Genomic DNA, 27634 nt, shown 5'->3' on the forward strand with positions numbered 1-27634 from the left:
TGGAAGCCGCTACCGATGCGACAGCGATGCCCTCGTAGTCAAGCATCATTCCATCTCCGCACATTTGAGCGTACCTTAAACGGGAAGAAAGCGAAATAGTGCTTGCCAGGAGAAAAAGCAACTCGAACGAAAAATACAAACAAACAGGCCATGTAGAAACACGAGAGGGAAGTTGAAAAAACCTGCTTGCAGCGTGCCGTTCTTGCCAGGAGGAAATGAGCCAGAAATTAATTGGCGGAAGATTTACGATTTTATGTTTACTACATCATCGTCGCACGGCGCATCGTGCGTGAGTGTCGGCGAGAAGCGAGTTCGAGCGGGACGCAATCAGTGGACCGTTTAAGACTCCTTTAGCGGAATTTGCACTCCCGTATCGAAGGGAACAACCTGTGTCTCGGCAGACCCCCCGCTGCCCGATGGTAGTCGTTAAAGATAACACACCGATAACACGCATAATTAAACCCCGAAATGCCCACACACCAGCGACCGACAGATGCGGCTCGCAAAGCCAAGCACGTTCGCTTCGTTTTGGCTTATTTGACGCCCGGCAAGCAAGCAAACATCCACGGCAAGAACACATCATTCCGTGCGATGGTGCAATTATGTTGTGAAAATGCCACAGCATAAAACGACCCGAATGTACGCACACACAGGCCCTGGACGGACAGGCAGTGTGCACGAATGTTCCGTGCGAAAAACATCATATCAATGAAGACGCTCCACTGCCGCTGCACCGCATTTTACTCGCGGGCGCGAAGTACAAGCGCAATTTTACGAGGTGCATCGAAGGTGCGGTAGAGCCGATGAGTTGTACAGCACGAATACAACAACCACCACCATCACCACCACCCGTCCATATGGACGGGAGGATCGGGATGTACCGGATCTCATGTGTAGTTTGGGTGGGCACACATAAATACCACCGCTTCCCTTCTCGGCTGCGTGCGTGCGCTTCGAAGCTTCGGAGCAGGGAATGTCATGGTCAATTTAGTGCCACGATTAATACCCTCGGGTGGCGCGCAAAACCCAGCATCTACCGCGCCCGTCCGCCTCGCGGGGAAGCGAGGCTCAGGGAGTCACGCTAATGGGATACATTTTTCAATAACATTTCCTAGCGGCGTTAAATCTTCCTCTTTCCATCCGGTTCCATGCCGCCATCCGTTTGGCGAAGTGAAATTTGCTGGAAAATAGTACGAGCAAAGCTGATAATTTATTCCAAAAATAACACGAAAGCATATCGCAAATGGTACAAACCTTTTTGGTCCGTGTTTCTGATACCCGGAAGCCATCGAAGGGAAATCATTTGCCTTACCTGAAAGAGAGGAAGCACAAAAAAAGAAGTTATGTTAAAATGCATGTAGAAGATTTAATTATTGCCTGAGGTAAAACCCACATATTTATTTATATACTGATAAAGTAATAACTTGAAAATAGGCTACGGACTTGCAAGATACAAAAAATTAGTTGAGGCCATTTATAAACAACAATTAAAGGGTTGATGATTTGCGTTATGTGTATGTTTAAATTGGTTTATCAAGCAAAGAGCGATGAATACGGTAAACTCTGAGTGCAGATTACATGAAGAAGACGCAACGGAACAAATCGAATATACCAGCATACGCAAACATACCGTACATAAAACCCCCACATTAAGGCCATTGGAAAACAAGAAAAACGGCATCAAAAACCGGGAGTACGGGTGATGAAGTGTGATGCTTTACTCAGACCCGGGTCTGTAAGGCGCAGGCGAATTAATGAGATTATAATACGACGACGCCCGAGTGCCTGGTTGGCAAACCGTGGCAAAGAGCCGGCAGCAAAGCCATGCTCGAAGTATGTTTTTCACACGGACGCGGAATTTTCGTTCTTCGTTCGCGCTGCTACGAGCGCAAAAAGCAAACGCAGCCATCGTCAGCTGCGAGCTAATGACATCAAACGCTTTGAAGATGATCTACTCCTACTACTGCGCATTGGTCGTCACAGAAGGACCGTCGGTTACTATCCAGCCGTGATGCCGTGAGATAATGGAAATGCTAATCTTTATTATCATCCGATGGCCCGAAGGAAAAAAGGCGGTAGCGTTGAGCCAACCCGCGGGATCCAGATTATAATTGTAACGACATAATTATTATTTTCAAATTTGCAGCGCTATTACTGGATTCAATTGAGGATTAGAGGATTTAATCTCAGGTCTGATGAAGAGCAAAAAACTGGCATGCAAGCAAGGACTAAATCTATTTGTTTAGTTACTTTCAGTATAATACCTTTTATTTAAACTATAGACTAAAGAGTGAGTTTTAAAATTGTTTGTTCCTCACTGAAGAGTGAGGGAAATTGTTTGTTCCAGTTTATACTGAACATAACTGACATCATGTAAAATAATTCGAAACATTAATAATCAATTGGTACGCGAATACTCATCCAGCGGCCAAATATATGGTTTTTCTTTTACCTTTTCGATCCAATCAAATGTTTATATGGATTTTTAATTTACATACAAACAAATTGAAATGAAACAACCACCGTCTCGGCCATGAGATCACAATCGCGTGCGCCAGGTTCGACGAACAGCTTTACAAATGTGTCAATTAGTGCTGGCCCATAAAAAAAAAACAACGAAAAAAGATGTGCCCTACATGCCCACAATTTCGCCTTCCAGAGCATCTATCCAGAGCCTGGCATTCTCTATGCAATTTTATACTCCATTAAATAAACCAATGCCAAAAACCCGACTGCATGCAGTGCGGGGGTAAGGTAGGTTTGTGTGTGTGTGTCTGTGTGATTCTGGATGTACGCCCGTGCACTGTATGTGTACGTGGGAAAATGAAACTAGCCAGACGGTCGAGAAAAACGGGCAGCACTTTTCCCAGCATCATCAGAACGGGAACGTACGCTCAGCAGCTCCCGTATCATCGCACTCTAGGCACGGTGTGACGCAATGTGGCAGTAAACAGTGGCATATCGATAGCACTTTCGGCGGGGGGGGGATGGCGGTGAGTAGGTTGGGCAGCTAACCACAACGTTCGCCAACCACCCCACAGTACCGCACCCACATCATCCCGGAACGGGAATATTGACCACAAACGTGACGATGATTAAGTCGACGGTCGGCTGCAGCAAAACGGAAAAGGGTTTATTTTTATTTTACTCCCTCCTTCCCCTTCGGCCATTCCTGTTTCCGCTGACGAGCGTTTGGAAAAAGGGGGATGAAGGCCGAAAATTGCAACTCATCATCGCCCATGAGCGCCATTTCGTTACAAGGGAAGTACGCAGAACGGACGATATGTTAAACGAATCGTTTTCCACCTTGTTTATTAACGGTTTATTTTTGATATATTTTTTTCGAAAGTAAAACTTATTTGTAACAAAATATTTGTTCCACAAGGTTTATTTTCCAAACTAAATTTACTCTTTTGATTTGAATTATTATGGGGTGAGAAATGAGATATTTAAAAAACAAACAAATAAGTCAGCATTCCAAAATTATTTTGAAATGATAAATTTTAAAATGCTTATTTTATCCTGGATGAAAATATATTTTCTTGCGATGTTTTTTTTTTATTTTTATTTATGGCCAAACTGTCCATAAATACTTTCGTTAATAAATAGCAAAAGTTTTTCATATCATCGGATGGATCCTGCACAATAGTAAACATAATATACCGACATCGTATTTCTCATCACCCGTGCCCTTGTGACATTCCCAATTTCACTTGCATTCCACCGCGCAATAAAAAACTCGGTCCCTTCAGGCATTCGATTAAGCAAAAAAAAACCCGCCTGCACTCCATCCAAAAAGTATGTTTTCATTCCGCACGGTGTGGCACTTTTTCATGTTTGTTATTTGACTTACACCACTTTCACAAACGGCTGCCAGCAGCGCCAGCCGTCCCCTCTCACGTGCCATTCGCGCGACAAAGCATCCGGCCAACGGGCCAACCAATTTCATAAATATGCCATTCATTATTGAATAATGTATCAATATTTACGGTACTTCGGCGACACCGACGCGCAGCAGCACAATCCGTCGAGAGGTGTTTTGACTCGTTGCCATCGTCGACATTTGCAACTGGCACGCGGGGATCGGGCTTTCCCTCGCGAAACCACCAACCCGCTGGGTTGGAGGCTCCGGAATTATTTGTATTATTTTTGTTACTTCTGCCTCCCGTCGTCCGATTTTCGGGCGAAAGCGGCCGTTTCGCCGTCGGCCACTTTCGGGGATAGGGCGATAATCGGTGATGATTTTGGTCGCGCAAGAATGTGTGCGAGCAAAACTGCATTTTTAATTCGTTCGTTTTCTGTTTTGTTATCACTCTTCTCGTTTTCTGCTCATTCAAACCGCAAACATTGTTGCACACCACATGTTGGTCCCACATCCACATCAATCGAATCGCGGATTGCAATGAATTTATGCTGCGATTAATATGCGATTCGATTCATTAACAATCGCAATTTTATAGTGACGATCGGGTTGAAGAGATAACGCAGCGGAAGTGTTGAGGTTGCTGGGCCCTGTTGCGGAGGGAAGTCGTTAATGGAGAAAGTAGTCCAGTGGAATCATTATTTGTTAACATTGTCATTATGCCTTGCGAACGTGTTTGATCGCAACCTGAAGGCTTCGATCAATGAAAACATCAGAGGGCATGGAAGTGTATGAGTTAAATGGAATTTTAAATTGCACTTTTAAACATCAACACACGCCATAAACAAACTCTGCAAACTCGTTAATAGTCTTTTGAATTGTTTGAAGCGTTAATCAACATTATAAAAACGTAAATAATGAGGAGGTGTGTGCAACTTTTACCAAAATGTTAATAAACCAAGAATAAAATGTAAGTAAAAATGCTTCTTTATCGCAGTTATGTGCCACAGTGTTTTTCTTTTAAGTTAAATTCTTGTGACACAAACAAAATAAACATACCACTTTTTAACTGTTGTTTTAGTTTTTTGAAAATTTACATTCAAATAGTTCATCAAGAATGTAGCATTCAATACGAATAATTGAACTGCACACACCGCAGCAATTTATTTATTACCTGCTTACAACAAAAATTCCCAGTTAGGTATTGATGATAATGAGATATTACATTACTCGGTGTAGTTCATGAACAACAACTTGAAGCAAATCATTTAACACCCTTTTAAACCTTTTTGGCCGGCAACGACCAATAATGTTTTTTTTTCCCCATTTCGTTACTCGGTTAACTCGATCGGTGAACTTTCCACGCGCAAACTTTACGATCTTGAACAAACTGTCCATTACTGGCTTTCACCGTGCTTGTGTATGCATGCGGATAATTTACTGAAATGAGAAAACGTGATCCCGAGAGCATCATTTTTCAAGCCAGGCGTTGTGCACCCCGTCGGCGGTAGGAAAAGGAAAACAAACCCCCCTCCCCCGCCACCCGGGTGACCCGGGAGGTGCATTGCGTGGGTGAATGAAACCCGATGTGCACCACCGGGGAGAGGGTCTGGCACCGTAAGAAAAGCACCACCGCGGTGAATGGGCACTCAACAATCAGGACGCTTAACCCCGCACCGACGCCACAGTCGGCTCATCAACTCGCCCTCGCACCATCATCCTGTGCCGGTGAACGATGCGTCGGATCCGTCACTTCCTGAGCGGGTCGCAAAGTCGATATTGCCACGGATACCACCACCACCACCACCAGCCGAGAGAGCAGACGTTAAACGATCTGTTTTTATGCACACAAATTTCGCAACGAGGCGCATGCAAAACGATAAGCACTCGAGCGCAGCAGGGCTTGGTGTCCCTTTGTGCCGATGCCGCGGCCACATAAAGCTTCCCCACTTTCGCCAAAGCGTCGCGAAACGGCATGGTAAAGGGGTACGATGGGGAGGAAAATCGGATATTATGCTACCCCCGTTGCTGCCGACCCCGGGCTCGATTGGCCTTTGATATTTCAATTTGCGCCGGAGCGCTCCGAACGTTCCTTGCTTTCTCTCCTACTTTCTCTTTTTTATTCTCTCGCTCGCTCTCCCCGTCGCCCGTTTGAGGATCTTTCTTTTTAACTCCATCGGAAAAGATGGTTGCTGATACCATGCTGGGACAGTTACAACAAGCGTGTAGCTAGGATGGATGACATTTTCACTGCTTCTTTGGCCGAAACGAACCGATTGTTTTCACTAAGATGACAAGCGGAACGAATCCTTACTAAACGAAAATTTCGGTAGAAACATTGAGAGGGCAGACATAACATAATCAAGTGGTAATGATTCTTCTGATTTTACACAGTTTAAGGCAAGTTATAGTTTTATGATAAAGTTTTGATCGATTCAAGAGTTTTTGTAAACTTGGAACAGAGTTGCATTTCAAAAAAGTTACTTTTGAAAACATTTCCTAAGTAGGAAAATAGAACGTCAATCTTCAGTTGTACTCCGCAGTGTTGCCTTCTACTCATACAAGCTTCTGCCCCGGGGATAGGCTCGACAGAATCATTTATCATTTTTCCACCAAACATTCAAAGAGGCGTACTTCATCCGCGGGATCGGGCGAAGAACCGTTCCTTCTATCGTTCTCCACTTGATCCCGGAAGAGAAATGGGCAAAAACTTTCCACTTACATACTCAGCCGAAGCTCGCCGGTGTAAAATGTTGGACGAAAAGTTTTCAAACCATTGTTCCTCCATCTTTTGCCGATCGGTATCATTCCGGCTTTCTGTTTGTTCGTTTTCTAAGACCTTTCTTCAACGTGTTCACCAGCAACCGTATTTGTTTGACGGGTTTGCATCACGATATACATTCATTGACGTCAAATAGGGTCGGTTGGAAATATAGGCCGACGAAAATATTTACCGCTTAAGGAAGGAAATGCATTAAAAGAAAATTCTGAGAAACATATCAGTCCTGTAGGGTAATAATGTGATCATACGATTATTTAACAGCTTAAACAGTAAATCGTTCATCGCGTTACACAATTTATGATAAAAATTTATATTTATGAATCAATAGTCCCCTAGCGTATTTGTCAACATATAAACAGACGCCTTCCTAATGTGTCTTAGCGCCTGTTGCGTTGTATTGGCAAAATTCATCCATTTTCTATTTGCTTTCTCAAATTTGCCTCGCGGCGAGAAAGAATAGAATGGGGAAAATACGTACAAGCATTTTTCTATACATTCGCCCAAAACATCTTTGCGGACAATCCCGCTCATAGCACATGTAAACACCGTCTCGCAAACATACAAACAAACATCCTAAAATGCCCACCTACGAGGGGAACAATATAAAACATATTTACTTCGGTTGAAGTTGCAAGAATTGCCTGCAGGAAAATTCATAAACCGTTCACAGAATTCACCCCGGAAAATGCGACGGTTCCTTCTGAGCGAGGAACCGCGCAGCATTCCGTCGGTTATCAGTTTTCCTTTTTGAGGTTTCTCTTCTTTTTTTTTATTACTTTTGCAACTTGCTAAAGTGGCAGCAACAACTCGCAGCGATATTACTACGGGCTAAGTGTTCGGAGAATACGGATTTGTTGTTACCACAGCGAAAACAGATTAGCGCCACCGACTGGGTCGCGCGTTTTGGCTTCTTCAGATTGAATTACAACGATGGATAGACTCGGCTGGTGGGAAATTCCTTGCTGCAGCCGTGTCTGACTGTAGAGGAAAATAAACGTTAGCGTAAGATGTTCTCTTACGGCGGTTAACAACACTTCGCCGAAATGTTACCACACTCGATTATTCTCCCGTTTCAATGATGAAGGATATTACATATTTTTTTCTCCTTGTAGAAAGAAAAAAGCTCTACAAGAGAATGCCAAGATTATAGTATCGCTTCTCAGAAGAAATTATTTCACTTTACGCTCACTTACTTTCTTTTTCATGTTAACGAGCTCTTATGAAAACATAATCTTTAAACAGATTCATCTTAAAACCATTAGATTAATGAAGATTAAGAAGAAGGGCCTATATTTTTTACTATAAAATAATAATTCTCTTTGTATAACACTTAGTCGTATAGTTGCACTATTTGGTAGGGTTCATTGAGTGTTAATAATAAAAGTAATATAAAAGTTAAAATGTACGCTCGGAAAAACGTCGTCCCAAACAAATGTCCCCAAGTATAATAAGAGATAAGATAAGAAAGGAAAACACATATTGAATGCGCACACTCCTCTTTTATATCATTTTGTTCATCCGATCCGTGCATCTAAATTGACCGGAGTTGTGCGCTCCAGTGTCAAAATAAACCTACCATCTCTGACAGAAGATACATGTCCAAACGATGGAGGCGCCTTGCGCTTCAAAATTGACCTACTTTTACCGCCCAGTGTACGTAACGTAACGAATTGATCGATGAGTTCGAAAGTGACAGACACCTGCAACGTTGGCACAACTCATTTCATCAGTTTAATTCATTTAACATTTTTTACATATGAATACGATAGCGCAATGGATAACATGCACCGAAGCCTGATACGAAGATAATTGAAATATTCACACCATTCTCACGGACGGCACGCGATGCTTTTACGAAAATGAGTGATTACACATCGGTGAAAAGAAGGATCATAGTAAAATTGTGTAAAAAGGCAACTTTACTTGAACGGCGTGATGATTAAAGGCTTCATTGACAGAATGAACAATAATACCGTAATGAGTAACTGCTCCTTTTCTCATTCCTTGTTGGTTTACCGTTGGACCTTTGCAAAATTGGACGGCTTTCAATACGTTATTATCATTAAAATTATCACAGGAATGAGTATTAAATTGCTGACAGTATTTCAAATTGAAACGTAAAAGATGTCAGATACAAACAATATTTGTATAATATCGTATTAAATAAAATCATTCAACTGAGTCGTTTCAAACACATAATGATCACTTAATTATGATATTTCCAATGGTAATGATGTCAACCCTAACGACAAAAACGCTTTCCCTTGCCGGAACGCTTCAAGATGGGGTCTCAAAAAGGCTCACAATGGATACCATTGACAAGCAAATGGGAATGGGAGGAAAACCATCCAAAAAGGCCCACACAACAAAACACAGCTACAATAAATATCATGTTTTTCAAAACCACCGCTTATCGGCCTAGCGCGCCGACCAATCACTTCTCGGTCTGTCCGAAAAGCACCATGCCATGTGGTCGGCGCAGAACCAGGGAAAAAACCAGCACCAGCCTTCGGAAAGAAAATGGGAAACCCGAACGGAAAAACTATTCACGCTCAAACCATTACCATGACTAATATCGTTTCCGATCGGGACGGCATGCCGGACGGCAGAAACAATCGGGTTTTGAGGACGTCGTAAGTGCGGAGGACGGTTAGGAGAAGGCTTCAGACAGTCACTTTCTCTTCCGTCCATTGTGCGTGTCCTTGATTGGCGAGTGGTACGTACAGTGGTCAGCGGTCGTCTGCGTTGATATCCTTTCACTTAATGTGGTGGCAGCAACAAAAACAGCCCGGAAACGGAGCCATTTGGGGCGAAAACGCACAATAAAAGAACAAACGCAAAAAAAAAACACACATACAAACGGGAAAGCAGGAAGAGGAAAGATTTGACGCGGGCAGACTGACCGAGAACGACAGCCGCCCGGAAGACGGTGCCCATTGTTCGGTGGCTTTTTCCTTGGCGGACCATTTTGTTTGTATCCGTTCGTTTATCCGTTCGTTTGTTCCGGTCAGCTACGTTGCTCGTCCTCAATCGGGACGGTTGGAAGGATCTCCATCAACACGCGGAGCGTCCGTCCGATTGCTCGTTTTGCTTGCGTTATCCTTGTCCCGGTGTGTCCTTCAAGGGGTTTTTATAGCACCCGGCTCTCGAGCGGTGACATTGACCAGCAGTGGACGATGAAACCGAAGCATATTATTGTCCAGCTTCTTTTTCCGCGTTCGCTCGGTTCTACATTTATTTGTCGGTGTTACCAACCCGGCGTGCCTTTTCCAGTCATAAAAAAAATATCCCACTGCGAGACAGCGAGACAAAAAGTCATCAAATGGCGCATTCGCGCCGTCAGCCGCTGCCGATCGAAACTGAAGCTACTCGTTTGCAGCAACGTGTCGACCGGTTCAAGTGTCGTTCATCGGTTTCATTTTCTTCCGGTTTTCCACCAGAACGGACACGGTGGGCACGTGCCGCACCGGGCAGAACAGCAGATTAAAATGCCTTCGGGAAGTTGTTCATCCCGACTGCTGAAACTAACGCGATGAGAGAGCTTTTCCCTTTTGCTACTTCCACCGACGTGAAAGAATGGACGAAAAAATTCAACCTTGGAAGGGATTTGTTATGCGTAAACTTTTTTTATTTTTTTCGTTAAGGTCTTGTTTCCAAACTCGCCCACGCCAAACCCTGGTTCTCCTGTTTCTGTGAACATCGGATAAATATATAGCAGCGTAGGTGCCAGAAGCCATCCTAGAATCAACTACGTCATCGTCCAGTTAACGGTTCGCTCATGGCGAGGAAACGGATATAACAGCGTTACGTGAGTTAACGAAAGCAGCGCCTCCATAAATTTTTCCATCAAAACAACTCTCTTCAACGGACATTTCGTAGACAAAACAGTTTGTTAGCAGCAGGGAAAATATGCTGATTGCAATGGGAATAAAAAGAAAATAGCGAATAGTCTTTTTAATCCACTCAATACGATAATCATTAGTATCACACTAAGAGATTTTCCATTTCCCCCCCCCAGTGAGTTTAGAAGCTTTATAACAGGATGATCAAACTAGGAAAGTCTTGATTAAATTTTCATTATGAAACTCCTTTCCTTCATACAGCAATCACAATTTTGGTATATTTTTACAGGAATCATTTTCCAAATAAATAGAATGAAATATACTTAACGAAAACTGTCCCATGGATCGATAACGGGTGAAGGCATTAAGCCTGTACGCTCAAAACGAGACGCTCCAAATTTAGCCATCAGGTCGGTCCGATATCTGCCTGGGGGGAGGAAAACTCCCACCGGAATGCCAAATACGGAGAATGTGGACCTGTCGGGAAAATCATCCCCTCCCGTATGACATCATCGCCACGCGTTACGTCTGTGTACGTACGCCGTGTGGAGGAAGTCACAGCCAAGTTGGTCAGACATAATAAACTGCGGAACGTTTGTCCTATCCATTATATTTAATTGCTACCGGAATATGATGATTTTCCGCGTGACTTCGACCCCACGGTCAAGTGGGGTGGGTGTTTTGGGTGGTTGGTTGTTGGTTGAGGATCTCCAACCGCCGTGTTCCGCGCACTCGCAGCGTCCTTCCTTTCTCCTACGAGAGCAGTAGCAAAAGCGCACATGACATTTGCCTAAACCTTCACGCTCGGCGGTGTCGGAGAAAGGGGGTGGAATAAGTGGGGTTTGAATCATACAACTGTGACACGGGTGCTTAGGGCCACTTGAGGGAAGAAAAAGGTACGAGACGATTTTCGGCACGCACACAAACGGACATTTGGAGGAAATTCTATTCGACACTATAATTAACGATAATGAATGAAATATAATTAATCGAAACATGCGGAAAACCTGTGTGGTGACCTTTGGTTTGACAAACACACTAGTATTTCGTGTTCCTGATGACTTTTAGGAATCGGAACATTTTTGCGACATTATTGGCAGAAATGTTATTCAATTCTATGTAGGGAAAATTATGGCCCGATAAGGTATATTTGTGGCATCACTCAAACACTTCTATTAGCCGTTGCCACATAATGGTTGTTGTCGGAGAGATTTTGGGCGAAGATAACTAAAAGGGATAATTAATACCCATCTAATTCACCCCCAAATGGCACCCTCGATTTAACGCGATATCACTTCGGTGGTTTCGTTGGTGTTAAATCAATCAAACAGTAATCTCCCTAGAGCAGAAAACCACACCGAGCGCGTCGCCGAGCGTTTGGAGTACTCGTAGCCGCATTTTCAAGGATAATCCTTCATTCCAGAGCACATGGCGTTGGAGTGTCGACAACGGGCACGTAGCCACATATCGAGCGAACGGTGGTTTCTGTCTGCATAGCGATGCATCGCTGCTGATTGCCTGCACCGTGTCGGAAGAACGCATGCATATCCGTCAGCATAATCTCGACGCGTAGGGACAAAAACAAAGCACACACACACAGCGCGAACGAGAATTTTCCACTTTCCCCACCGATGTTCTGCGCCACTCACCTGGACTGTCGTGTGGCAAAGGTGCACAGAATGCGCTCGAGCTGCCGGAGGATGATGTCGGTGGTGGATAGAAGGATCTCGGCGGTCCTAGCGGTGAATCGCACTGGGTCGGTGGCACGAACAGCGGCGGCGTTGACATACCTGTTAGTTTAGGATGATAAATGGAATAGAAGAGAGAAAAAACGCATCAACTCGATGATTAATACACAACACAACAACACTCCGGACCGGAGGAGCATAATATTTAAACAATGACTGGTCCGTAAATGAAGTTTTGCTTCATTTAAAAAAAGGGAAATTAACACAACAAAAAGATCTTAGGTTTATCGATAGCTACGGCTGGAAAATCATTCATTAAGTCTTGGATTCTTTATACCTTGCTATTTAGGTATAAGTGTTTGAAATTCTAGAGTCATTTACATAAGAAAAATAATCGGCTTGCTTTTGTGTTGATCCTAAGGTAAACGTAGTTCGGCAAATATGGAATGTGCAAATGTATATTTATATCCGATAATAACTATATTTGCGTAAAACTATTTAAATATAATACCATTAACAATAACCAAGATCTGGCATCTGGCATTTGGAACTCTGTCCCAAGTCAAGATCAAACAGTGAAGCACCAAACGAACCGGCGAGTCTCCAAATTCACGAATCATCATCTCCTCTCACACAATTTCTTTGCAGCTGCTTGAACATGGTTTAATTAAACGCAATCCAATAGATCTGGGCGGTATTTTGTTTTAATTAATTTCATAACCCACCCCGACGAAGGAGGTGGTGGGTTAGCTTTTCCCGACAAGCGACGAATTCATTTAAAACCCATAGTTAAAGCGCTACCGCTACATTAAGCCGCTGGTGAAAACAGGTATGGAATGATAGTCCGGAAGTTCACTGCGTACGTGCGCTTCCGGTGTACGTGTGCAAACCGAAGGACGTGTTACCTACTAAATATGCGGACCGAATCCGGTTGCACAAAACGTTCCCAAACGGATACGCGACTGCTCGACAAACAGACGGAGGGTTTTCTAGGTCGACCGGGGGGATACTACTCTGCCGGTTGTGCGCGAAACAAGCCATCGTCCTAACATCGTCAGTTCACTGTTCCAGATTTTGCAGCGGAAATGTACCGAACATTCAAAAGAATATTTGTTTTTCAGCCGACGAGACAGAGGTACGAGTTCTCGATTGTAGCAGCACCTTGTTTTGGGCGATGTGACGTTCTAGCTGGCATAAGGGGATGATACATAGATAGAGATGATTCAATATAGTTGCCCTACAAGCGGAGTACGTTCCAGCGACACTCGATTTACTGAGATACATTAAAAGTTATAAACTAAATGGCAAACTGCAACGTCGATGAAATATGATTTCATTGCTGCGAACGTGAGTTATCTTTGGATATTGCTGCTCGCACAAGAACTTTGTGAATGCACACCTTACCTTTTCGTAAATGTGGGGCAGGAAGAATCTTCACAAGCTCTAAATTTAACATTTAGAAAAGTGCATAAAAAGAGAAATATTTATTGATAGTGACAAATACTCTTCATCAAGAATTTGATATTCCTTCGTTTCTTATTCACTGTATAAATTTAAACTTCTGCCGACACCACAGCATCGCACTAAGCTGTCGGATTTGTAATTGGAACATGCCCTTGTAGTTCTACACAAGTATCGTTCTAAATGAAAATTCCTTAAGAAGTTTAACTGCTTGGCTTTACAAGCTACCGTTAAGCTGTCACCACTAGCACCATAAAACGTCTTCTTCCCGTACAACGTATGTAACACTTCGGCAAAGTTTCGATTACAGCACACCAACAGTCTACTGCATTGTTAATTGTTTGTTTGTAAGGAGAACCAATCCATACGGTGTTGCCCCACGATGAGGAAAAGGTGGTCGCCCCAAACCCGGAGTGTATGCAGCTCTGAAAACCTGGAAACCACTGTGAACGATTGCAGTTCATACTCAAGCTGGTCGGTAAGTGACACTGTGAGTAAACCCGTACTTAAGTACTACCGTTTGGTGACTAAGTCACTTTCTCCCGGTACCCCACGCCCCCGCCCCTTGCTAGGAAGTGGACGGGAGCCTCATAACAGTTATTATTGCATGCCACAGCGAACCGACCAGCAAGGTTCGTTCGAACAAGACAGTGTGTTCCTGGGCGTAAACCTGGCGATCAAACGGTGTCACTTTGCCCATGACCATTCTTAACCTCAAGCGACATGAACGGAAACCAAAGTGTTGTAATGCCACCGTAGAATAAACTCGTTACATCCAATTACATGCCTGACGCGAAATTACTCGAGTTGTTCCATGCCATTCCCCATCGGTTTTAGCACTTGCACTGGCTGTGTTTCCATTCCAATGCAAACGTAAAAAGACATACTACTTTCAATCCGTAAGTCCCGTGCAGGACCAGAACGTAAAAAGGACAACACAACCCTTACGAAATGGTTTGCAGTTAATATTTCATAGGCCCAATCATATCGTCCACATTCCGGCTATCGACTGTACTTGCACCGTTCGAAGGCATCTATTATTCACAAGCTTGTTTGTACTCGACGATGACTTTTGTCTATATGTTCTGTTCCAAAGCAAACGAGAGGCGGCACGAGTGTCGAGAAGATGTAGGTTCAACTTCAACCGTAAAGACGGTTCTAACATAGGGACACATTTATTTTGCAAAGCAATGTCGCATATTAATCACGTTCGGAGTTGCTTTCTGCGATGGGATTCCGATTCGATATTGCACATAAGGTCTGGAGTAGCTACATATTCCTCTTTTGTTCTTTAAAAATAGGTACAACCTTTACGGATCACACGTTTTTCTTTCAAAAATATGTCTACTAATGAAACACAATTTAAAATTTAATTAATTGTGTGAATTATAAATCAGCTATTAACAAAAGAACACAGCCGCATTGTTTCATTCAGTTGAATTTTGGATTTCGAGAGTGAATTTAGACTAAAGACAATTTTCTAAATTCAAACCCATTTAGTATGAACACTAGGAACTGTACTGAAGTTGAAAAAAAAACTAAAATGCAAAGCTATGACGCGAGTATAAAAATAAAATGGCAGAATCAAGAGGAATGGGGTTTAATTGCATTAAAATACTTCGATACTCTTTTCAAACTAAACTCGAAGTCAGACATTTGTGGGGACACAATACTTAAAATCATCAATCAAATCTCAACACTTACTCTGATCGTTTGGAGGCCTCATACTCGATAGGGCCGAGAGGGGTGTGTAGGACTTCGGCGGAGCTTCGCCGGGTCGCACCAGCCGTTCCTCGGTGACGCTCTGCTGCACGCGGTACTGCATCTTGCAGTACGCTTCCTGGTTGGTGCCGAGCGATGAATTAACGTAGACACCGGTAATCGTGACTTCCGTGTCCTGCGCGATAACCAAATTGCTCGACACGGGCCGAGGCTGTCGGGGGGTGAGATGGAAGTGGATAAGTAGCGAACAGGGGGAAAATTAAAACAAAAAAAACACCGGCACACGCACGGAACAGGAACACGGCACACACAGGGAGCGAACGGGCAATGCATGTTCGCGTGTGAAATCGACACACGCCGCGGGACAACGTGGGACGATTTTATCATCTCTCCTGCCCCGCTTCTGTTGCTTTTTTTTTGCCCGTTAGTCTACTCCGCGTTTTGTCGCTACGCGATGGGTGCCAACACTTACCTCTTCGATTTCACGCTTCACCTCCAATGGATCGTCCTTGCGATCGCGCATGGGCTCCGTCTTGATAACCACTTTTTTCTTCTTGGTCAGCACTTCCTGCTGCGCTACTGTAATGCAGCCACCGGTGCCAGACGTTGAGGGCAGGCCGGCCGACGCGGACAAAGCCGGATCCAGCAGCTGCTGCTTGCTGTCCGGCGGTGTCGCCAGTGGAACCTGCGCCACGTTACTGGCGGCGGTAACCGTCGGCTCTTCGTTCGAATACTCTTTCTCGTTGGAGCAAGCTTCCTTCTTATCTTTAGCATCGCCCTTCGAAGTGTCCTTTTGATCTTTCGCCTCTTTGGCTACCTTCTTCGATTTGGGTGCCTTCTCGGTCGAGCACTCGGAATCGCTCGAGTCGGTGTTGCGGTACAGCACCCGCTGTACCTCGTAGGTGGCCGCCAACATGGCGGTCGCGTTCAGGCTCGCCATCCGCTTCTTGCCAATGTAATCCTTGTAGTCGCCGCCGATCTCAGCCTTTTCGCTTTTTGGCTCCCGCTTGCGCTTCTTGGGGCCACCGTCTTCCGTCTTCGGTTTCGTGGTGCCCGACGCGGCCTTCTCCGACCCGGACGACGACGAGCTAGCCGTGTCATCGTCCGGCTTTTCGCTATCGAGCATGAGAGCTTTCAGTTCCTTCTTTATCTTCTTCACCGGAGGCTTCGGAGGCTTTTCCGATTTTTCCAACTTATCGGCCGCCCGCTGCTCCGCCTTCTCCGCACGGTCCTTCTCCGCCTTGTCCAGTTTGGCCTGGGCGGCGGCCGTTATCTTTCCCTTGCTCTTGCGTACCACCTTTTTCTTAACCTTGCGCTTGCGAGTAGGATCGGTGTCCTTACCCTACAACGGGATTAGCGATTGGGCAGAGAAACGAACGTTAGACGATTGAAAATAAGTCTAAATTATTCGAAAACATTCACAAACTTACCTGTGCATATGTCTCGTCACTGTCGGGCAGTTGTTCGATCTCCGACTCCAGGCTGGACGCGTCTGGATCCCAATGTTTGCCGGCTCCACGAAGTCCGGGCACGCACCGGAGTGATCTAGAGGGAGGTAAGGATAGTAAATCATCAATGGCTCTGTTTTATTTTCTATAGAAGCTCCCACTGCATGTTATGTTTGTTTTTGGAAAACATGAAACTAGGCATAAACGGAAACTAACGTGCCCAACAATAGGTTAAAAATATCTACAAGATGTGTGGCGTAGTTTTGAGGTAAATTTAAGAAAACTATTTTTCATTGTAACTATATTTAGATAAATCTGACAGGACTGCAAAAGTTGGTATAGAAGAAGAACTAACCAGAAACGGAAAAAACGTGACGATGTCGAAACAAAAAAGCAATCGGTCAACCTCCGCAGTTTTATTTCGCACTGGAGCAAGTTTAATGAGTTTGATTTGCCGGTGAAAGGGTCGAAAAGATCCGTTCACAGGGTATTTACAAGGAGAGCCCTAATTCAAACATGTAGATTGTCTCCTTAAGCTTCGAAAAGAATCGTTAAACTTATCCAGGGCACTATTTAACCCACCAATACATCGTTAAACTTCGGGTTAAACATCGATCGGATATTTTTGAACTTCATCGGCGAATTATCAGACGGAATATCGATCTGTTTTGCTTTTGATAGATACAGATAACATATTTTTTTAAATCAAAACAAATCGGCCTTAAGTCTAGACGCGTTTAGAACCGCGCTATTAATAAAAACAACTTTGAAAACCTTTCATTCCTACACATTTATCGACCTTACAATATCATCCGGTGCAAATAATTGTACATTTTCTACACATGGTACACATCCAATTAAGGGTTAACATTTTAAGTGATTGGAGGAAAAAACGGCAACATAATGCAATGAAGGAAGTTAGCAGTTTGTTGATTTTAATTTTTCCATTTGTAGCTATAAAAAATTATGTCCTCTGGCACAATATCTGCAGCTTGTCATCAGTGATTCATCACGTAACCCAACTCCATGTCACGGTCAATTCTCGAACAAATTGTTTGATCGGAAATCAGGAACCCTTTTCTTTTAGTGGGTTTAGTTCAGTGTTAAAAAAGGAAAATAAAACCAAAAGAACAACGGAAGGTGCCGACAACACAAGTTAACAGGTTCGAGAGATTCTTTTCGGACCAGAGATAATAATCGTCCCCAAAACTCAGCCGACACCGAAAAGAAACCCCAAAGTTCTTCGCTAATGAACGATAGGACATTACGGCCACATTCACTTACCGCATAACGACCGGTTCCTCCTCGGACGAGTCCGCGCTATCTTGATCGCTCTGTTCCTTCTTGGGCGGTTCCTCCTTCACCTTCGCCTTCGGTTCGGGCTCCTTCGATACCGAGCTCGGACTCGGTTGGGTCGGTTCCTTCTTTTCCTGCTTCGCGACGCTTTCCTTCTTCTCCTCGCGGCGCTTTTCGTCGGTCTTCCGCTCTTCCTTCCGCTCCGGTGGGTCCTTGCGGCCCTCCGAGCCATCTCGCACTGCACCTCCAGCACCACCACCACCGCCCGGTGGCTCACCGGAGCGACTCTCCTCGCCCGCACTCTCGTCATCGTTGCAGATTCGCTCCTTCTTGATCCGCTCGCCATCCTTCGTGATCGTACGGATGACACGCGAACCACTCGACTGGCTCATCAGGCTCGCCTCGAGCGCCCCGCGCATCTCATTCTCGTACAGGCAGTGCACCTTCGCCAGCGCGTTCAACGATGCCACGCGATGCCGCTTCGGGCCGGACCAAAAGCCGTACAGCTTCACGTTGCGCTTCTTCGCCGATTGGCGCTTTTTCGCGATGCGCGTCCGCACGGTGTCCGTCGAGGAGCAACCGTCGGAATCTGCATCGTCGTTGCCCTCCTCCCCTTCTTCGTCGTCGTCCTGATCTTCATCGTCGCCTTCGCTTGCCTTTGCCGCAGCACGACGCTTGTCTTCCTCCTCGCCGGAGGAATGCGACGAGTCCTTCGCTTCCTGCTTCAACTTTTGACCAACCGTCGCTCTTTTCTTCGCCTTCGCCACCTCGGGCAATGGTGTGTCTTCATCCAGCTCCGAGTCGGAGGATGATCCACTTGAGCTGGCTTCTTTCTTCAGCATCGTACTCGATGCGATTGCGGCCGAAGCTGCCGGTTTTGATTCCACCACCGCGGATGATTCGCCTGGACGTTTCTTTTGTTTCTTTGCCAACGCGGTCCGCTTTGGCGGAGCAGATGTACCATCTTTACGCCGCTCGTCCTCACTGCTCGCATCGGCACCCTCGTCGCCCGCGCTATCCGAGTGGATTTTCTTTCCCTCGGCGTCCTTCTGCCGGCCGGGTTGCTCCGGGTCATCCAATTCCCGCGAGACGTCCTCCCGCGAGAGACTAACGTCCACCGAGGACTTTCGCTTGAAGCTAGGTTTCCCCGGTTTGACCGGAGTTTCAATTTCGCTCTCGGAATCGTCGAAATCGTACACATCCTTTTTCTCCATTTTGCGCTCCTTGGAAGCTGGCTGGGAATCGTCGGGGAACGTAGCAGTAGCACCACCAGACGCGGTGGTTGCCTTGGAACTTTTACTACCACCTCCGGTAGCATTTTTCCGCACGTACGGACGCTTCACCGGTTTCGCGGGGTTCTTCAGCAATCCGGCAAGGATTGTCCCGGTGGCACTCGGGGCATCATTCGCATCCGATTCCTTTCGCTGTACTTCACCAGTAATGGCACCCTTGTCCTCCTGCTGTTGGTCCACCGTGGAACCGGGCTTCGACTGAGCCGCGGATGACTTTCCATCGGTGGACGGTCCAGATGCATCTCTAGCGACCGGCTGAAGGCGCTCCTGTTGCTTTTGCTGAAGCTGCCGCAGTGGCAGGTCGTCGTCGTTTTCCGTCGACGAACGTAGGGCTGCAGCGTCAACTGCTGTTGAACTACCACCAGTCGCAGATTGTTCACGAGATTTTTGAGATTCCATTGGTTTCGAGTGTGCTCCGGTGGCACTGGAAGCAGTTGCTACCGGTGCATTCTCCACCATTTTACCCTCCTTAATCGGAGCCTGAGGATCCTCGGATGTAGCGGTTGTGCTTCCACGGTCCGGTGGAATTTCAGTCGACGCACCGGGCTTCCCCTCCACCGCCTTTGTTTTACCACCACCACCACCCTTCTTTGCTGCACTTGGTTTCGATATCTTTGCGGGTTTCTCACCGCCCGCTATGTCTTCCGGTTGGTTCGGTTTCGCCTTCTTGACGTACTTCCGCTTCGCTGGGGAGGCTGGAGTTTGTTCCTTGAATTTTACCTCCTTTTTATCCGCCGCCCCAGCCGAGGGGGTGGATTTTTTCTTCTCACCCAACTCCTTCGACTTTGCCTTTGCCGATGATGGGGTGTCCTTTTTCGGGGCCGACTTTCGCACGGCCGGTGGTTTCTTGGCCTTCCCACCTTCCGCGGGAAGCGTTTTGGCAGTCTTACCCTCGGGGATGGCCGGTGGTCGCGCGGGTGAGGAGTCACCGTCGGGTTCCTGCTTTGGTCCACCGGGTGGCGCTTCAATTTCCTCTTCTTCCAGTGCCTTCACAATACTGTCGATGCGGATATGCACCTCCTCGTTCTTTTCCTCCTGCTCCTCCTGTTCCACGGAACTACCACGTGCTACAACGTCCGTGGGTGTCTCCTGAACGGTGGTTGCATTCGATTCGTTCGCCGATTTCCTGTCCTCCGGAAGATTCTTTTGATCGATTACACCCTTCGGCGCTTGAGCTGGCTGGATCACGTTGGCCACGGTACTTCCTGCCTTCTTTTGCTTCGCTTCGGAAGATCCCGAAGCATTTCCCGCCGACTTCTTGGCACCTTTAGCAGCCTGGCTGCCGGAAGCTTTCGTGTTGGAAGAAGTTTTGGCGCCTGAAGCTTTCTCTCCCGGTGTGCCTTTATCGTCCTTCCGACCGCCTTTCGTCGGTGGCACCTTTTCCGACTGCTCCTTCGCTCCCTTACTCGTCTGCTCCTTCGAATGGGTCACGCTCTTTGGCTCGTCCGCGTGATCCAGCTTCAGGGTGACCGACTTCTTTGCCTTCCCGGTGGCACTTGGAGCAGACCCGACGATCTCTCTGGACGATTTTTCATCCCCCTCCGGCGATGGTGTCGCCTCGTCCGACGTGACCGAAGACTTCCTTCCCATCGGACCACCGGTCGCCGGATCACCCCCACCGTACTTCCCTTGGGCAACGGTAGTGCGTGACTTTGTTTTTACCATCTCACTGATCGACGGATTAACGACGGACTCGTCCGAGTCGAGCAAGTACGCCGCATCGACGATCGACTGATTGATCGCCTTATCCGGCACGCCGAGATTCTTCAGCTCCTTCTGTATCTTTTTCTCCTTCTCGCGCAGCTTCGGATCGCTGGAAAGGACCTGCGAAGGGCCCGCAATCGTTCCACCCGAACCCGTACCGGTCGGTTGGGGAACGGCTGATGGTTTCTTTTTACTACCACCACCTTCCGACTGACTAGCGGTCGCCTTTTTCGACGCACTTCCGGTGGCTGGCGCTTTGGTCGATTTCTTCGACTTCTCTCCAGCGCCTTCCTTCATCTTCCCGGCGGGCGACGAAACGGGCACGCTTGAATCGAATTTAATCGTCTTACCGGCGCCCTTACTTCCTTTGCCTGCTGGCGGAACTATTGTTTCCGGCATGCCGGCCAGCGGTGTAGGGGCGCTCGGGGAGAGATTCCCTAACGCCGACGACATCGTCATTCCTTGCTGGCCAGCATCTTTCATCGATTCGCCCGGACCAGCCGGTTTCGCAACGTTCGTCGAAGGATTTCCTTTTGCTGCCCCGGCGACGGTTGATTTCGTTTTACTAGATTGTGCGGACGTGCAGACAGCGGCGGACCCGGCGGAAGCCGTAGCGGGAGGTGATTTTTCCGACGACTTTACACCTCCACCCCCCGTGGGCAACGAAGAAGCGGCAGTAGCGACCCCTCCGGACGCATTTTCTTTGGCTTTTGATTGGAGACGTTTCACCGGTTTCTTGCTGGACGTTGGCGGTGTGCCCGTGCTTGCGATGGCGCTTGCAGTGGCCGACCCCGGACCATCCGCGGTTCCTCCACCGGCACTGGGACCGCCCGTGGCTGTTTCGGCAGTCGAACCTCCACCGGACGGTTTCTTCTCGGACGCCGGCTGTTGCTTCTTCGGTTTCATCGTGGAGTCCTAAGGTTGCGCTTGGTTTTTGAGAGTTGCTTCTCGTCGGCAGCGGACGGGAAGATTCGCTGTGAAAAAAAGGCAGAACAGAGAGAAAGGGCAATGATAAAGAAATTCGATTTAGCGGTAACTAGTTTTCGTGATTGATTGTTCTATCAGATTTGATTCGTTGTGTTTCGAATTGCTGCACAGTCTTCCTTCGATTTGTTTTGGTAATGATGGTTTCTTGTTTGCTTTTCTTCTACATGTAGAATTATTTGTACTTTAAAATGAAAAGGCCTTTGAATTTTAAGTTCCACTATGCGGAAACTTTTCGCCTAACATCATTCATCAGATTACACAATGATTTAAGAGATTACCGAGCGCATCCCTATTTCTCTCGAACATTTACACAATCAAAATAAATTGATCAGTTCAATTTTAGATTTGGAGGAGCCTTTGTTAAATTTATACTGCAAAAATCCAATTGTTGTATCATTCAGAAGTCCAAACTCATCATATTTAACGAAGAATTTCAGAGTTAAAACAATTAAAATTCAACAGATTGGTTGTTGCATTTTGTTGCAAATTGTGCATTCCAGTTTTTCACAGTAAGTTAAGTTATAGATTGTAAATTATTCGAACAATGCACTGGTAGTAATATTTGATCTTTATTTGAACTATCTTTGAGCACGTGTATGTTACTCGAATACCAATAGAAGTCATCAAACAATTAACGGAAAAATACCGCACCTGTACCGCTATTTCAAGATCAACATTAGGAAGAAATAAAAGTTAAGAGTGCCGTGTTGATCCAAATACGACGAAATGAGCACACAACCAAACCCCAAAATAAACCATAATCATCGTAAATCATTCCGAGAAGCAAAGCAGCGAGCATTTCTCACGCTTCGGGATATTTGTAACGCTCTTATCGTACTTATCAAAAGGGCGCCATCGTGCCAGCACGCTGGTGTGATGTGGTGTGTGCCACCGTGCAGAGTTTCCACCGCGCTGTTAACACTGATAAGCATCCCAATTAAACGCCCAATCATTGCTCAACGGCCAACAACTCCGAGGGCCCAGCCGTGACTGGGGAGCGCCAGAAGCCGGGGACGAATGGAGCATGCAGCACAGTGTGGCGAGGCGAGCACGCCGTCTTCGGAAGTTGATTAATGAATGATTTATGAGAACGTGGTGAAAAATCACAGCCATTAGGTAGCGATAAAATTTAGCTGATTAATTTTTGCAGCACGTGGTAACTGAAGGGAGAGAGAGAGACAACAGTGCGTCAGAAGAAAACGAGGAAAACCACAGATGACGTAAATCTGGACCGGGCTGAAGACGATGAGCAAGTGAAATTTCAACAACGTTCAGAAAACACTGCCATTCACGTACCGCTCCACATACACAACTCTATCCAGAATTAATTAGCGACACTTTCGTCACGATTCAGTTAGTTTCATCATATCGTGCTTTTTTTCCGCGAAGGTTACACTTCCATGGTTCGAGTTTTGATTTATAATGTGGCGATACAATCATGGTTTTGAAGCAGTCATAAACTTCACGATAGGAAGCGGTTTATCAGTATTATTATTCCTGGCACAGATTTTTGACAACGAAGTCGACAAAAAAAGAGTTTTCAAGAGGGCCAAAATCACCAATACCTTTGATTTTTTTCAGATATTAAGTTCTTCGATTTGATGCAATAAGTTTATTAAAAAATAAAATCACTGAAGTCAAATCTATTTCATTAAACTTTAATCAATTGCTAAACCTTGTTGTATCAAACAGTACTTCAACATCAACTAGAAATAATAATAAACGCTCTATGGGTTTTTTCCACTTCGGAAAACCATAATAATGTTAGGACCTTTCATTGCCTTTTGGACACTGGTATTACACATTATTAAATTTATTTTACATTAGATTATTGATTTATTTTAAACATCCACTACATTTTTTACAAGTCTCTGTTGATTCTGATATGTATGTTTGATACAAAACTTATTAGTTAAGATTTTTCTCGGCACCCAACGGTTTGGTTACCTCATTTACTTTTTACATTTATCTTAAAAAAAAACAGTATAGTTGCAACGGTTTAACGAATGTCGAATCGCTTATGAGAGCAAATTATGCTCCACGGCAGACGTAAGCAATAACACGGGATGGACAAACGCGGTCGAACAATAACATCAAGCACAATAGAAAACAATAAGCCCACACCGTGCAGCGACAGGGACGATAATTAAAACCGCAACAAGATCATTAAACCAGATAGCGGCAATTATTCAATTTTGTGCATTTTGTACACACATAATCGCTCAATACCGGGTGGGCCCCCGTGACTAGGCTCGTGTGTGTGTGAATGTATGCCGATAAATCCCAGCTCGGATGCTGTCAGTTATCGATATGCAAATGCATGAATGTACGCCAGTTCGCTCATTCGTCTGTCCGTCCGTCCGTCCATCCGTTCGAACGGCGTGCGACGTTGGATGAATTTCGGAAAACGAGAAGCAATTGCTTGGCAGGAGGCCGCAAACTTGCATGCTGTTTGTTCACGGTTCTCCTATACGACGAGCGTCAAATTGGTCCACTCTCTGATGGTTCATTTCGGAGGCAAGCTTTATTTGATAGTCTCCTCTTCCAACTCAATTTCACGACGGTCTTCGTACTGCCCAAACCATTTTCCGAAGTTTCACATCGATAACGACCAAAGGTGAAAAATTATAGCCAAGAGTGATTGTGTTCTCTAAAGCAAACCTATGATAACTAATCTGTGAATGAAAATTTGCAAATAATGTCACCACCAATGTACAATCGAATAGTTAATCATTTAACATATTTCAAAAGATGTGTACTGGGGGGTAGAGATTTTTATGACATTTGACACTAAATGATGGTGATGATGAAAAGTCTCCAACATAATAAGATGCCAACATAAAAACACAATTTTAGGAATAGAAGTAGCTTGTCTAAAAAGCATTGGGCAGCTAACGTTTATAAATTTATTTAAAAAGTATTATTTGTTATATTACATGAATAAACAAAACATTAAATTGTGATTTGAAACAATAGTTCAATGAAAGATATTTTTCAAGTGAATGTTAAAAGACAATAGACAATAGTTGAAAAATTTGGTTTAGATGACCGTTTAAATGAGGGTATATAATAATTAAAAATATAGACAAAAAAACGTGGATGCATGTATTTGCAATCAACATGTTACACGGCGTTCGTTTGGAAAACCTTCGCCATTCCATTTCAAATGGCATTCAATAAAGCCAATAACCGAATTGATTGCAACAGGGCCGGGTTCGAAGTAATACTACCTTCTGAAAACACACTTCCTGCATGTGCCCAGCACACACAGAAGCTCATCACCGAATAGTCAAATTGTACACCAACGCGTACCGATCGACTTCCAGTGAACCTAATTTTCTCCTCCATTTGAAGTGCTTTCCATTGGTCAGTGGGAAAAAGCCGCCGCACTAGTGGCCGATTGCAGCAAGCGCAATGTTTATTGAATAAATATGCACGTGACTCATGTTTGCGCGACCCAAACACGCGCACCCGCCCCAGAGACGGTGTGTACGTGAGGGGCTATACGTGCTATGCCCTAAACACCGATGCTAATCGCACCGTGGATAAGCATAGGGCCATGGGGTGCGTTTCACCTATGGGTCCGAAAACGCATCGTGTGGCCTCGCAGGGCTTCGATTCGGTTTCGCCACTATGGGCTCCCCTTCATAAGAATAGGGGATGAAACGCTGTAGCAAGCAACATATTTTAAGTTTATTTCATACTTAGTTTTACTCAATCTTGGGAAAGAGTAAAATAGTAATTATATTCATACTTTTATTGAGGGAGGAGAGAAAGAAAGAGCACATGATAGGAGAGGATTAAATATAAAAATTGACTGTACATGTAGTTTATTTCCCTTTAAGTGATTTTTCATCATAGCATAGTGCGAATATTTTGATTGGTAATAGCTAAAATATTTTAATAGTTTTTAAACTGTATTTTAAATTAGTAAACACCATGTTTGTACGACACCATTTCATTAATTTTGACGTTTTCATAGTGTTTTGCCAATAGTTATTTTTATGTACTACTTGCTGTACTCAACACCTTAATTTACTTTATTTATTTTAATATTCAAATCATTAATAGTTGCTCAGTCGATATCGATGAATTGTGCGATCTAGAGCACGTTGCTTATGCTCTTGATATTCAGTTGATTTATACTTTACCAAATTTACTTCAATTCTTCACATTTACTCCAGATTTAATATTTTTCAAATTGTTTGACATCTTTTAGTTGTGTCTTCCTGTTTAATGCCTAGTTCGTATTGCCAAACAAAATGAAATAAATAATTTTTTCCTGTAATGATATTGGGCGAACAGATACGTCGTACAAGAAGGTAACTTTTAACTAACGGAAATAAAGAAACTTGTACAAAAAAATACATTAAAACTAATATTCCCCAATAAAACCACTCTTCATCTTTTCAAAAAAGCAGTCGTAGATAAAAAAGGCCATGCTTTAAACGCGATAGTGCGGTACTTAAATAAACTCTTGCTTCTCGTTTGAAGGTAACTTTTAACTAACGGAAATAAAGAAACTTGTACAAAAAAATACATTAAAACTAATATTCCCCAATAAAACCACTCTTCATCTTTTCAAAAAAGCAGTCGTAGATAAAAAAGGCCATGCTTTAAACGCGATAGTGCGGTACTTAAATAAACTCTTCCACTATCCACCAATGTTGTGCTTTACCCCAACGGTAGACGAAATTATTTCTAGCGTGCCCCGGACAGTGGCGTCGTCCCATGTTGCAGCATTAACGCTCGCGCAGGCGACATGAGCACAACGGGCGGGAAACCGGGAAGGGAACCGCGAGCAGCGCGTTCAATCGACACAAATATGTTTGTTGACCGGCACCGCCAACGCCGCCAAGCGATCCGTACGGTGTTTACACCCATATGTTTGAAAACCATTTTCACTCACTTACTCCGGGAAAGCCTTGACCAGGTTTCGGTGTACCCTTCCGCCCAGGCGCAATTCGCCCACCCGCAAACTCCATCCATGCGCCGTGCCGAGACAAGTTATGAGGTTTACAGGAAGCAGCGAGCACGGATTTTACAGCGACATGTCGTGGTGGTTGGTGAGTTGAGGTTTACTAAGTGATTGGAAAACTTACAACTCAATGCAGGCTTTTTGAAAAGTATTCGAAATGAAGATTTTCGATGATAGAATGAAAAGCTTCTCTCAAAATATTACACCTAGAATCGAAATGATGTAAATATATTGCCAAGTCGACTCGCTAAATCGTTTCCATGGGCTATCTTATCGTACAAACCATCAACCAAGTTGAACCAATAATCATCCAACCTGATAGTTTCACTTCATCGTTTCACGAAAATCTCGTCGCAAAGAAATGGTCAACACAAAATCAAATCATTCTCGATGGCCAACACGATGGAAAGCCGAGAACAACCAAGGGAATAGTGAAATTGTTCGCCACCCGCGGAAAAAGCAGCCAGCACACGCCCGCCGGCTGATGGAGGTTGTATTATTTACGACCATTTTTCTCGCATTCCGTGCTGCCGTCTGCGAACTGTTGCTCCCCGGTGGTGTCGGACGGCCGG

The 27634-nt window shown here is 45.0% G+C and overlaps 1 protein-coding gene across 1 annotated transcript in view; it reads right to left on the bottom strand.

The window, feature by feature from the left end:
- Positions 1-22003, bottom strand: part of LOC131284832 (uncharacterized) — a 178767-nt gene extending 156764 nt beyond the window's left edge. Inside the window, exons 1-7 of the mRNA XM_058313691.1 lie at positions 18090-22003; positions 16788-16938; positions 16625-16699; positions 15995-16549; positions 15830-15928; positions 15340-15568; positions 12136-12276 (exon numbers count right to left, since the gene is read on the bottom strand). Of these exons, the coding sequence (XP_058169674.1) occupies positions 12136-12276; positions 15340-15568; positions 15830-15928; positions 15995-16549; positions 16625-16699; positions 16788-16938; positions 18090-22003 (5164 nt within the window). The remainder of the gene's footprint in view (positions 1-12135; positions 12277-15339; positions 15569-15829; positions 15929-15994; positions 16550-16624; positions 16700-16787; positions 16939-18089) is intronic.
- Between the last annotated feature and the right edge of the window lie 5631 nt (positions 22004-27634).

The sequence above is a fragment of the Anopheles ziemanni genome, chromosome 3, assembly GCF_943734765.1.
Source record: "Anopheles ziemanni chromosome 3, idAnoZiCoDA_A2_x.2, whole genome shotgun sequence".
Classification (NCBI taxonomy): Eukaryota; Metazoa; Arthropoda; class Insecta; order Diptera; family Culicidae; genus Anopheles; species Anopheles ziemanni.